Source organism: Bos taurus, chromosome 8 (genome assembly GCF_002263795.3).
Source record: "Bos taurus isolate L1 Dominette 01449 registration number 42190680 breed Hereford chromosome 8, ARS-UCD2.0, whole genome shotgun sequence".
Taxonomy (NCBI): domain Eukaryota; kingdom Metazoa; phylum Chordata; class Mammalia; order Artiodactyla; family Bovidae; genus Bos; species Bos taurus.
The window spans coordinates 79,461,820-79,475,393 of NC_037335.1; the positions used below are offsets into that span (position 1 = coordinate 79,461,820).

The 13,574-nt window shown below is 36.6% G+C and overlaps 1 protein-coding gene across 13 annotated transcripts in view; it reads right to left on the bottom strand.

The window, feature by feature from the left end:
* Positions 1-577: 577 nt before the first annotated feature.
* Positions 578-13,574, bottom strand: part of TUT7 (terminal uridylyl transferase 7) — a 61,410-nt gene continuing 48,413 nt past the window's right edge. For 5 of the 13 annotated variants that reach the window (XR_009495453.1, XR_009495455.1, XR_009495457.1 and 2 more), the window contains one exon: positions 13,250-13,270. Coding sequence is in view for 4 of the 13 variants with exons in the window: in XM_024995653.2 (XP_024851421.1) it covers positions 13,188-13,270 (83 nt within the window). In the remaining 9 variants the exon portion in view is untranslated. Of the gene's footprint in view, positions 4,390-4,783; positions 13,271-13,574 lie in introns of those variants that run through there. The other 8 variants (XR_009495452.1, XR_009495458.1, XM_024995653.2 and 5 more) reach the window with 7 other exon arrangements.

The following is a 13,574-nucleotide window of genomic DNA, read 5'->3' on the forward strand; positions in this document are numbered from 1 at the left end:
CGGCAGTGACTAGCTCAGTGGTTGGACCTAGAGGCTCCAAAGCAAACTTGCACCAAAAAAAAAAGTCATGGTCTGTTTGGTGGTCTGCTGTCGGTCTAATCCACTACAGCTTTCTGAATCCTGGTGAAACCATTACATCTGAGAAATATACTCAGTAAATTGATGAGAGGTACTGAAAACTGCTACATCTGCAGCCACTTGCAGCCAGCATTGGTCAACAGAAAGCACCCAATTCTTCCCCATGACAATGCATGTCACACAACCAGTACTTCAAAAATTGAACAAATTGGGCTATGAAGTTTTCCCTCATTCACCATATTCACCTGACCTCTCAGCAACCAGCTACTTCAAGTATCATGACAACTTTTTGCAGGGAAAAACACTTACACAACCCGCAGAATGCAGGAAATGCTTTGCAAGAGTTCATCGAATCCCTAAGGATGGATTTTTATGCTACAGGAGTAAACAAACATTTCTTGTTGGCAAAATTGTGTTGATTGTAATGGTTCCTATTCTAATTAATAAAGATGTTTGAGCCTAGTTATAGTAATTTAAAATTCAGGGTCCAAAATCACAATTACTTTTTCACCAATCTAATATTTAATACACACTACTCAGTTTTTAAATACTATCACCAACTCAATGAACATGGGTTTGTGCAAACTCTGGGAGGTAGTAAAGGACAGGGGAGCCTGGTGTGCTGCAGTTCATGGGCTCACAAAGTGAGACACAACTTAGCAACTGGACTGAACAACTCAGTTTTTAACTTGTTGGCGGTTTTGCATGTACATACTCAATCACATAATCTACTTGTCAGTGGATGAGGTATACCTCATGTTATTTGAAACTGGTGCAGATTCCTGAAAGAAAATGACACGTTAGAGGAGTGTCTTCATGACTATGTAAAAAACCATGTGCTTATCTCAGAGTAGCAGCTGTTCTGTGGGGTCAAAATAAGGCATGTGTGGGAACTGTTGGAAGTGGTTGCAAGGTATAACCACGTCTAGATTTACACTAATAGGTTAAAAACTTACAATGGGGAAATGTTCAACACTGCACTTCAGGATTTAATTTCAGAGTTCTATACATTAAAGTGTCCTCTGGGTAAGACTGCACTGGATCTTCACTACTGTGGAAAGGCAGGTATGATTTCCATTTTGCAGTCAAGGAAAATGAACTGCTTAGAGGTTAGGGGGATTTGCTACTCTCCAGCTGGAAAAATAGCAGCTGCTGCTGCTAAGTCGCTTCAGTCGTGTCCGACTCTGCGACCCCATAGACGGCAGCCCACGAGGCTCCCGTCCCTGGGATTCTCCAGGCAAGAACAATGGAGTGGGTTGCCATTTCCTTCTCCAATGCATGAAAGTGAAAAGTGAAAGTGAAGTCGCTCAGTCCTGTCTGACTCTTAGCGACCCCATGGACTGCAGCCTACCAGGCTCCTCTGCCCATGGGATTTTCCAGGCAAGAGTACTGGAGTGGGTCGCCAGTGCCTTCTCCGGGAAAAATGGCAGAGCCAGAACCTAATTAAGTCAAGAATTCCAGTCAGTGCAAAGCATGCTAAATTCTTGACTGCTGTTATCCAAATAAGCCAGCTTTAGAAGAAAAAATAAGTACTGAGCACATCTCTGCAGTTTTAGAGAGGTTTGTTAAATTCTGTTAGCTTTTTCAACATTTTTCTGCTTGTAACATGAACCCTATTGACTTACCTACACAGGATATTTTTTCCACTAGGGTAATATATTTATTTATTTAAAATAAATTGAAGTATTTCAGAACACCTTAATAGTACCTCTGACTGTGCATACTGCTGCTACTGTGAACACTCAGCAAGAGATTAAAAAGTGCAGATTGGAGGTATGAAAATGGATTTCAATATTTTTGTTTTTGAGAGGAAGAGGAAGGGAGAACCCTGGTAGTGGGGCATTTTTGGATCTTGTAAGAGACAGGCCAGCTGCATTTGCAAGATAGCCACGCCCTGGAAACTGGACTCAGCATGGAACAGATATACCTGTCCCCTAGCTGAGGTGCTGAGAAGGGGCTGGGACCAGCACCCAAGTAAAGGGAGTGAAGAACCAAGGACAACACATTATCCAGGTCTGCTGGCAAGCACTCGTCACTGTCCCACTCATGCAGTGTGAGGAATTGAAAAAGCTATCAAATTCATTGGACAGAATCTACTCTAGGAGTCAGAATAAAATGTACGGAACTTTTAAACATTCTTAAAAGGATATATGAAAATGGCATCCTGAAAAGAAAGATAAAAAACTAAAAGACAGGAACAGGAAGGTGATGGGTGGTAAGTTAGGTAAGTTCAAGAAAATTAAATGTACAGTAATAAAAAATTAATGTGAGAAATGGCAGAATGACACTAAAAATCAAGCCAGTCACCTGGAGATCAAGCTTGACAAGTTTTCCCAACAGAAAGGAAGGAGATGATTGGGAGAGGCATTTCAGAAAGAAAAATATTTCTGAGAAATAAAATTATGAAAAAGATATATTCTAAAACAAACAACAAAACTTAGGTGGGGAGAGACACTGGATTCACTTTTGTTTCAGACAAAAGTTAATGTCAAACCTTTGTTTGATACAAAAGGTGTAAGGAGAAATAAACACAGAAGCATCCAAACAGAAAAATAAAACCTATAAGGGAACAAAAATAAGATTGGTTGTAGTCTTCTGTGACTATGCCAGAAGACAACAGAATGGTATCAAATCTTTTCAAGGAAAGTGACTAGAATTTTATGTCCAGTCAACTTTGCAGAGCCACACAGCCAAAAAAGAAATGTGTGCGTGCGTGCAGGCTCAGTGGCTTCAATCGTGTCAGACTCTGTGACCCTATGGACTGTAGCCCACCAGGCTCCTCTGTCCATGTGACTCTCCGGACAAGGTTACTGGAGTGGGCTGCCATGCTCTCCTCCAGGGGATCTTCCTGGCCCAGGGATCGAACCCGTGTCTCCTGCACTGCAGACCGATTCTTTACCCACTGGGTCCTCTGGGAAGCCCTCCCCACTGCCGCCCCAAATAAATAAAGTTAATTTTGATATGATTCTTCTTCAGCTGGAAAATGTCTTCAAGGAATTTGTTTAAAAGAAAAGCATACAGGTGTGCTCCTTTCGAGCCCTCTTCTATCTGGGAATGCTTGCCCAGCAAGCACCCCCAGCAGCCCTCCCTATGCATTCATGCCCTGAAGTCTGTGGGACTCATCTGCACACTCCCGGGACTTGGCAGGCACTGGCTGTCAGTGAACACCAGACGGCAAGAGCACATGGAGATGGAGCGAGGAATAAAGGGGAGCAGAGCTGTACCGCCCTTAATCCTTCACCTGGTTTCCTCATGAAATTTAGGACTCTCATTGGAAAGTAAGGTGGATAAAATTACAGGTTGAAATCTTGATTTTATTTCAAAATGATAATCCGAGGCATGGCTCTGACCACTTCTGAAGGGCTCATGAATTAGAGAAACAGTTCCATGAAGGCTCCAGTCAGATCAAAATGATACCAATCAAACTTGTGATTGGTAGAAATAGCCTCTTTAATCATCAGGGATTTTAAAAGTCATCCACCCTGATTTCGGAGTATCATAAAAAGTAAAAATTACTTTTATTTTGTCATTTTTCCTTTGCAAATGTTTTTAGCAGCAACCAGGACTATTGTTTTCCTTCATTTTTATGACCATAGTATTTATATGTCTTTTCATTTTTATGACCATAGTAGTTATATGTCAACTTAAAATTAGAGAGGGAAAAAATCAAAAGCCCTTCAGTGGCTCTGCTCATCTGTAGGAGGCTCACATAATAGGTACTCATGTTCACGTTATCAATTCTACAAATATCAATAAAATAAGGTTTGTAAATCGTAAATACAGCAGTAGCAGTTCACACGTTTGACACGCTTTCACAAGGATTCAGTTGACAACAATAAATATAATTTCCCCTCTTTAAAACAAACAAAAAGGATTTATAAAGGATTAATTTACTTGGAGTTTATCAGCCCACTATTTTTAGTGTGCTCTGAAATAATTAAAAAGCTTGAAATTGTATTCAATGAATACTGGCCCATAGTTACATTTTTTTTTAAACCTGTCTTAAATACATACATCATGGCTTTCTATTGAAATCCTTAAATCTATAGGGATCTGTAGTAGGTAAGACTATATTAAACATTTTTTCCTCATTAACAATTTCATTAAGTTAAAAAAATCTGACATTTCCCTTAAATGTTAAGTCGAAGCCTGATCTATGCTGCTGTGTCCTGTGAAATGAACCTAATTTTCAAAGTGAATAGAACGCCTGAGTGGCCATTTAGAATGCGGCATTTTCCTTCCCTCATGATTCCTGCTGGGTCCTCTTCGCTGAGGCTTTTCCCTGAGTCATATATTTACTGGAAAGGCTACCTAGAGGAGGGGAAAAAACAAAACCCAACATAAATGAAACAGGCCTCACTTTATCGTAAACGCTATACAATTACTTCTTATGGTTAATTATTTACAGAAACCTCATACTTGTCACTTGTTTTGAATCAAGTCATCTGGCTAGATATAAAAAGGTATAACAAAAGCCTCGTCATATTCTTTCTAAACGCAGATGAGCTGCTAGAGTGACGTCATGTTATGACATGCATGCTCACTACTGGTACAGAGGCCAGGAGAACTTCTTAAAGCTCTGCTTTGCATCTGCAACCAAACAGAATAAACTCTAAAGAATTCTTTGGTCAGAAATAAATATCTTGTGTCATTACTCTGCAGACATGAAGCTGTGAATGGTGACATGGTAGCCATAACTTATTGATTTAAAAGAAAAAAAGGAAATTTATTGTATTTACAGCTGCAGGACAGAAATGAGGACTGCTAATTACATGCACACCACAGAACAGTTAATAAATTTTGTTTTGGAGTCAAAACAAATAGTTCAATGAAACAATAAAATTGAAAAATTCTTAAGTGATTACTTACAAGAAAGTAGTATCTGACAAAGGATATACACACATTGATTATACACATTTCAAACCAATGGTGGAAAGTATGGGTTGTTCAAAACTGGTATTTTGTCAAACAAGTAATTTTGGAAGGAAAGGGATAGAGAAGTTTCCTTCCTCACATCATACCTTTCCTCCTCACCTAATTTCAAATGAATTATAGAATTAAATATGAGAGAGTCAAAGTATAAGAAGTAGTGAATATTCTGGAGGGGGAAAGAGTTTCCTCAGTATACCACATTATGCTTTACTTATTAAAAGGGCTTTCTATTCTTAGCACTAAAGAAATTACAAATCCATAGAAAAAAGACAAATACTAATAGACAGCTGGTGAAAGAAAAAGCAACATATGAAAGAGAAAAAAAAGCATGTAAGTAGATAAAAATTAATCAATATCAGTGGGTAATCAAAGAGATGCAAAGTAAAACAAGGTATCAATTCTTAACCACTAACTGCTGAAAGAAGAGCAGGAGGACAGGTAGGTACACAGAAATTTTGCTAAAGGAATATTCATATAAACCAGAGAAACCTTGTAAAGCATGCAAATAACTCAAATGTCCAGAACTTGGAATATGCCTAATTATATTATAAACACAATAACATATTAGGTATGCAGAGAAGGATAATTAATAACATGAAAAATGAAGGTTATAAATCCTCAAGAATTTTCATTAAACTAAAAATTAATTAAAAAAACACATTTGAAAAACACCACTAATCAGATATGTATTGCCTCATTTTTGCTTATCTGTAAAATGAAGACAATAATACCTATCCCCCTTGGAGTTACTGTAAAGATTAAATACATTAATATAGGTAAAACAACCGAACAGTACCTGGCACATAGAAAGTGCTCAATCAATGCTAACTATTATCATTACATTGATGTAAAAAGATGGGAAGATTTTATCTCCAAAACTGAAATAATAGTTAATGCTCTAAAATGGGACAAGTATAAATGGCTTTTATTTTCAATTTGCCTAAACTATACTTTCTAAAATGTCCAAAGTCAACTTATTAAGTATGCAAACAAACTTATGCCCCCTCGAAAGCAAACTTTCCAAAGCAAGATATCCTGAGAGTCAACTCACAGTGAAAAATCAGTGATATGGCAGGAAGAATCAAAGTATCTATAGGTATAAATACCATATTCATACCACAGAGTGTCTATTGGTCAAAAATACCCGTCTGTGACATTCTAAACTGCATGAAGTACTGAGGAAAGGCTTTTCACTTAAGGGACAAAAATTTGTATCAGTACCTCATACTCTACATACAACCAGATAGAATCAAGATCTAAATAAGAAAAATAAAGTTTTAAAGCTATTAGAAAAAAAATATAGATGGATATCTTTACAACTTCAGGTGAGGAACAATTTCTGAAAGACAACCCTAAAATCATGAATCACATGTTCATGAAAACTAATCAGGGAAAACCAATCATCTATTTCAAAATTAAAAACTGAAGTGATGTAAGACAAGATATACTGGAGGAAAATATTTAGAATGTATATAATAATAATACATGGTATTCACAGCTAGTAAGCACATAAAAAGGTGCTCAGCATCACCAGAGTTAAAAAAAAATCCATTAGAACACCACAGTATTTTTTTCACTCATCATATTTGTATGAATAAACACTGTTGATATAAGTGGCAACTGTTTCAGCCAATGAGGGGGTATCTGACAGTATCTAACAAAGTTGAAAAGGCACATATACACATATGAAAATGCTCTACGACACAACAAATTGATTTCTCGGAACTCAAATCCTATACAATCTCTCAAATATGCTCAAGAAGACTCACACAAGAGTGTTCGCTACAACACTGCTTAACAGCAAAACACCAGACATAATCTAAATGCTCATGTACTAGGTGATGTTTACATAAAATATTTTGTATTCATAAGATGCAATACTGTAAAGAGAGACTAAATCCATATATAACATATATAAATTTCAAAATCATTTTGTTAGATATAAAAAATCAAGTTATAAAACATTCATATTATATAGTGAGTCATTTAAATTTAAAAATTCACCAAGGATATGTATATTAAAGGATACATATGTTAAAGGATACATATGTAAGAGTTTAAAAAAGAATGGGTACCTGAATTCTTATTAATAATAAATGAGTGAAAAGAAAATATGAAAAAATAAAGCCTATTCTCTAGTAGATGAGTAGTTGTTATATTATTTAGATCTTAAAAAATTTTTTGCCCAAATGTTAAGAAACCATTCTAATAATACTTATAGTTTTATTACTTATCACTTAAACATGTAACCCCCTGTGTGTGTGTGTATGTGTGTGTGTGTATATATATATATATATATATATATATATATATATATATATATATATGGGTGTGTGTGTATATATGTATATAAAAATCTCAACATACCTGAAGAAGCTTCATGTAAAAAAATTTACACATAAAAAGATAAAACTATGGGACTTCCCTGGTTCAGTGGTTGGGACTCTGTGCTTCCACTGCAGGGTTTGATCCCCTGGTTGGGAACTAAGAACTTGCATGCCACACGGTTCAGTCAAGAAAAAAAGATAAAACTACTATAAATAAAATATGAATTTTTATGTAATCTGGGGGAAGAACATGAAATTCTTAAAAATGTGTAAGCATGACTCGAAACTACCATAAAGTTGGCTAGATCAAACTACTAGAACAAGTGTATGCATGGCAAAATAAATCATAAATGAGGCTGAAAAAATAATAAACTGGTGATGAAGGATACTGTAACATATTTGACAAAGCATGAATAAATTTCTAAGTAGAAAGAACTAAAGACAAAAATGAATACTCAAAAATACCAAGATGTAACATGAAGAAATACAAATGAAAATGTGGGAAATTGTTAGCATTCAATGGTAATAACAGAACTTCAAGCAGACTGGCAAAAAAAGACTATTCTCAATGATGCAAGCGTGTGGGAAAATTGTGACTGACTCTGAAACTGTCCACAATCACAATGTGGCATTATTGGCATCACCATCAAAGTATGGTTACTTTTAAATCTATTATTCTCCTAAGTGGGATTTGTCCTGAGGAAATAACTAGACAAATATGCAAACTGGCGTTGCAGTGTTTTATATAGACAGTGGTCTTCCACCTTGGGTACACGGGATTAAGCTATTCCTGAACAGCGTAAGAGGACAAGTGGGTAGAGTTTTAAGAGAGCTGCCCACATGCTTCAATTTTTATCTGAGTTCTTTCTGAGAATGTCTTTGTGGACCAGGCTTTGGGGTGGTTCTCAGGAATCATACCACTTTCTCTTTACCCTTTCACAAGATAGAGAGAGAGAGAGACACGTGTGTTCTAACCATTCATCTCTTAATGTGGCACATTACCCTAGGGTGAAAAAAAAAAAACCCTTGGGAGGCAGAGAAGCACACAAAATGCTGGGATCTGTAGCAAAATGGGAATACATCTAATAAAAGCCCAAATTTAGCTTTCATAAAATTGCACTGATAGCTGATGCCCATCAGAATAACTTCTGATGATACGATTTACGTGATTTTTTGGTGATTTGATTAAAAAGGAATGGAAACAACTGAGTGGCACTGCTGTGTCTCTTCCCCTCCCAGACTCCAAAACCCCTTTCTATCCCTTTTAATATGCCATTATAAAGACTAATGAGGCTTCACAATGTTTATGAAGTATAAAACAAAAAGATTAGGAATAGAAATGATTCACTGTTTCATTCATGCAGTAAGCAGTACTACTCCGAAGATAAATGAATGCATGGGATAAAAATCTCATCTAATTAAATGAAAGGCATTTTCAGTAAGTAAACATAGGAAGCAATTTTTAATCAAAATTTGTAACATTGGTTTTGGTCAATTATATTCTTCTACCAACTATAAAAACAATTTAGAAGACATTTTTACACTTTGAGATTTAACAAAAAGCTGAAAAATTCAATTTATATGAACACTTTTGTGGGCCAGTCAATAAAATGCTTGAAATATATATGATAAAAATATATCATCTTAAGATAAAATTCCATGGAAGTGAAACAAAAGAATTCAAGGAGAAAAAAAAAAGATGTAAAATTTCTGCAATAATATTTATATTTCATTTGATACATTTAAAAAGACTGATTTAAAAGTTTTGTTTTAAAAATGCCAGTATTTTTAAAAAAACCTCCAGAAATTACATGTTTTGCAACTACGATGAAAAACAGATGTCAACTTAAACACATACAAGGAGATTTATGGGTGGTTCAACATTTTGGGAGCGAGTATGCAAGCAAAAAAGTTTTGAAGACACTGATATAACAAATATTTGAAGAGAACTAGTTCCATTAATAAAGAATGGTTAAATACATAATGTATGTTCATATACTGGAATATCAAGAAGGGTATGAAAAACAATGATCTATATATTCACTGATAAGATCTTCCCATATATTCACTGAATAAAAAGTGCTTCTATTATTTTAAATTTACTGTCATAAAGACCACTGTGCTTTTGTTTTTAATAAGTAAGCTATAACATTCTCGTCAAGGAAAAAAGTATACATTATCATAAAGGAGAAAAGATATTCACCAATCTCTTATAGCATCTCCAATATTTAAAATTTCAAACCCTTGGATTAAAATGGAATAAACAAAGACACAGAGGTAGTTTCTTCTGAAAAATAATTTTCTTTCCAAAAAACAGTAGTGGATTAAGAAATAGAAAAATGTTAGTCTTGAGATTCTCCATACCGAACAGTTTATGACTATGGTTCTTCAATCTCCACATACTCTTCTTTCGTTAAAAGTTTTCATTATGTATTTGTCCTAGGAGTTAGACAGTCAGAGCATAGTTGGAGACTTTCTGTTAACTACAGCAATAAGAGTAGTAATAATTTATCGAGTGATGTGTGCCGGATACAGTGTAAAGGGTTTTACATATATGAAACTAATCCTTACAGTTGCCCTGTGAGCTATTAGCCCCAATTTATGGACAAGGAAACTGAGGCAGAGAGGCTCACTAACGTGACAGAGGTAACAAAGCTAGTAAATGATTGGGCTGGATGTCAAACTAGAGTAAGTCTGACTTTAAAGCTCATGTTCTTGATCACAGTCCCACTCTTCTTTACTCTGTCAAAATGAGTCCACCTCTAATCAATAAAACTTACTGAACATCTAAGGCACTGTTAGTGTGTGTATGTGAGGGAGGGAGGAAAAGAGCAAGGAAACTTGTGGGATCTTCTATCTACTGCTGTCTCATTTGAGACTCAGAACAATATGCAGCTTAGTGGAATGGAGGAAGTATCAGGAGAGGAAAGAGAACTTGGTTGATTATTGGATGTGGGTGGCTGCTTTAAGCACAGCAGCCCGAGACAGATGGTGCTTTTGCCAATTTTATAAACGGGACACCTGGAGCTCAGAGGAGCTCACCTCTGTCTTCTAAGGTCAATTCAGCTATTGCGGAAGAGCAGGGGCTGTACACACTAGCAGCTTCTCCTTAGGAAACCACCCACGCATCACAGATAAATAGTCTGTGAAAAGAAAGAGCTTTCTGGAAACTTAATCCTACTTAATGTTGAGACATTTCACAGAACAACATACATAACTTGTATAAATTTTTCATGGATAAATTTGACAGTATTAACAGTTGTCATTAACTTGAAGAGTTTATTAGAAAAGATAAGTTTTAACCACCTGTGATTTTTTTTTTTCCTGGTAGAAAGCAAACCTTATTTATTGCAATAACATTTTTTTTTCTGTAGTAAGCTTAAGTTTTATGGTTACTCAAAAGATTTATAAATATGTAAATCTTTCACTCAGAAGATAATTTACTGAAATCCTAGCCTACTGTCAATTGGTATTGCCATTTCTAGGTATATGTCTAACATCTGTACTTATCCCCCACTTAAGAAATTATATTAAAATTTTACTTTCAAGATGCGTAAAATCTTTAGCATAAGCAATGCTGACAGATGTCCTGCAGAACACCAAACGCCACTGGCGCCCACCAACCTCTGCTCTCAAATCATGCAGGTACTGTTCTAAGTGCTTTTACATAGATTTTGCAACAGTCCCACAAGATTAGTATTATTATTATCCCCTTTAACAGAAGAGGAAACTGAAGCAATGGAGGATAACATCACAGCTAGAAATCACACTGTGCAATCTGACGGCAAAAGCTGTTATTCATAAACATCTTATCTTTGACAAAACAAATCTCAACTAAGGACGGACCAGTATTTTCTTAAGTAAAGTGTTCTGGAAATGCCTATTCGAGGCTGAAGCTTGTAAAAACAAGTCTTTTGGCTTCTTTACATCTGTTAACTATGTGACCTTCAAACTCTCAGAGGATCTATGGGAAACAACCCCACAAACTGCAGTGGAGTCTGTCTCCAATACACTTTCATTTGCCAAAGTAGCTTCCAAGGCAGCTTGTCAATCTCCTCCTCCGTGTTTCATGGCTACTCCCACTGTCAATCAAATCCTCTCAGAACAGACCCCATTCTCATTTCACTCTATTTCATTTTGAGGGTTTTCCCAGTAGAACTTTTTTTATTTTTAAGTCCATGCATTCCAATGAGAACAATTACAAAACCTTCCCAGGAAAGAGCTGCTCTTGCCTGTTCTTACACAATCTCCTATGTCTTCACCTTTCATGGATACCACGTTCCCCTTTTGGGTAAGTGTGACAATTCTTTGAAGATTTCTGTTTCTCTTTGGGACGTCCTACCTCAGTCTGATTGTAGAGAAACTTGATGCCATTTTGAATGTTTTTCCCAATCATTAAAAAAACACAACTGTAAAATATTCACGTATTATAAAAATAAATGCCTATTTCTAAGAAGATCATTTTATATACTTGAGATAATTCATCTTAAAAAGTACTTAAATAATTTAATAATTCAATTTATTTTCCTTGTTAACATTCGAAGTAGAGACAACCAAATGCCCTTCGCCTGGAGCTTCCTTAGCTTTCCCAGGGTGAGACCACAGCGCCCTGGCTTATTGCAGCCTGGGCTGGCGACAGCAGGGAAGAGCTCTTATCTGCTGCGGGGCTGGGGAGGCTGCCGAGGCTCTGGGAGCACTCTCTCTCAGAAACTGACACCTGATTGGAGAGATGGCTTAGCCTCTTCATTCTTTATAACTAACACAGGCATCTCTCCAACCTACAAGCAAACATTATTTGCACCTTAGCAGTAACATACAACACATAAAAGCTGACCACAAAATAGGCGGCTTGTTTTACATTATATATAAAACTGTCAGGTTTTATCAATGAAGCTTTAAAATTTCCAAAACTTTTCTCACCAACTATACAATCAATTTAAAAAGAGTACACATGCTCTATTTCTTTTAAACAATTTCCCTTCTTTAATCCTACTTTATTGAAAATTAGAGAGGGGAAGAGAAAGAGATATTAAACAAAACTAGTTAAGTGTCTAAAGGCCAGAGGTTTGCATCATGATTTATAGTTTCATGTCCTTAAAAAAAAAAAAAGCTGAAAAAGTGATTCATTATATGTTAAAGTTACTTTGATTTTTCTTTTACTCTTCAAATTTCTCCCTTCTATTTCAGGATTAAAACTACTCTTGAAACACCAAGAGAGGCCTTCATAGCATCCTATTTTCCCCTCCCTTTTAGCATCTTTCCTTGGGCCTGGGGGGACTGGGTAGGGATGGGGGCCCTGGCACTATGCAGCCATAGCTGAGGTCAGGTACCCTATAATTCTTCCAGCACTTCTCAGCACAACTCCCTACAATCAGGTTTTTCTGCCCCCTATTTCAAAGAAATGGCTCTTTTCAAAGTCACAGTGAGGGACTTCTGTGTTGCCAAATAAAATGCAGCATTCTCAGTCCTCGTTGAACAGACCTGTCAGAAGCAATTTGCATAAAGCCAACTGCCCCCTCTTTGAGGCACTTTCTATATTAAAACTCCATTAAAAGATCAAACTTGCTGCTTCTCCATCCCCACTGTTAAACATTTTTTTCTGGGGGTGTGTTTCTGTCTCCTTTATTTTGCCTAAGCCTCTACATGCTTTTCTCTTTTCTATCTGCATGTATTTCCTACGTGACTGCAGTCAGATCCAGGGCTTAACTATCATCAATTACATACTGATCATCCTCAAATTTGTATCTGCAGATGGGACTTCTGTTCTAAATGCCAGGCTCCTTCCTATATCTACTTGGCTATTCAATACCTCTACCACAATATCCAGCAGGTCTCTTAAAACTTACACATTTAAAGCTGAACTCTATTTCTCCCCATAATCTGTTCTTCCTCATGGTTCCTCAGCACAGGAAATTCAAACTTCACTCTTCTAGCTGCTCAGGACAAAAAATCACAGTGTCACCTCTGAGTCTCAAAATCTCACGATTTTCTGTCATGTCTTATCATCCAACTCATCAATTATCATGTCGGTACTACCTTTAAAGTCTCCAGGAGATGAGCAGACCTCACTTCCTCCATCCCTTCCACCCCTGTCCAAGCTGTCCTCATCTCTCCCCTGAACTACAGAAGGAGCCTCCTTGTTGGTTTTTCACCCTTGCCTCCTCAGCAGTCATAGTGAACCTTTTAAGACAGTTCTACCACTCCTTTGCCTCCAACAGCTGCCCCTCTCATGTAGAG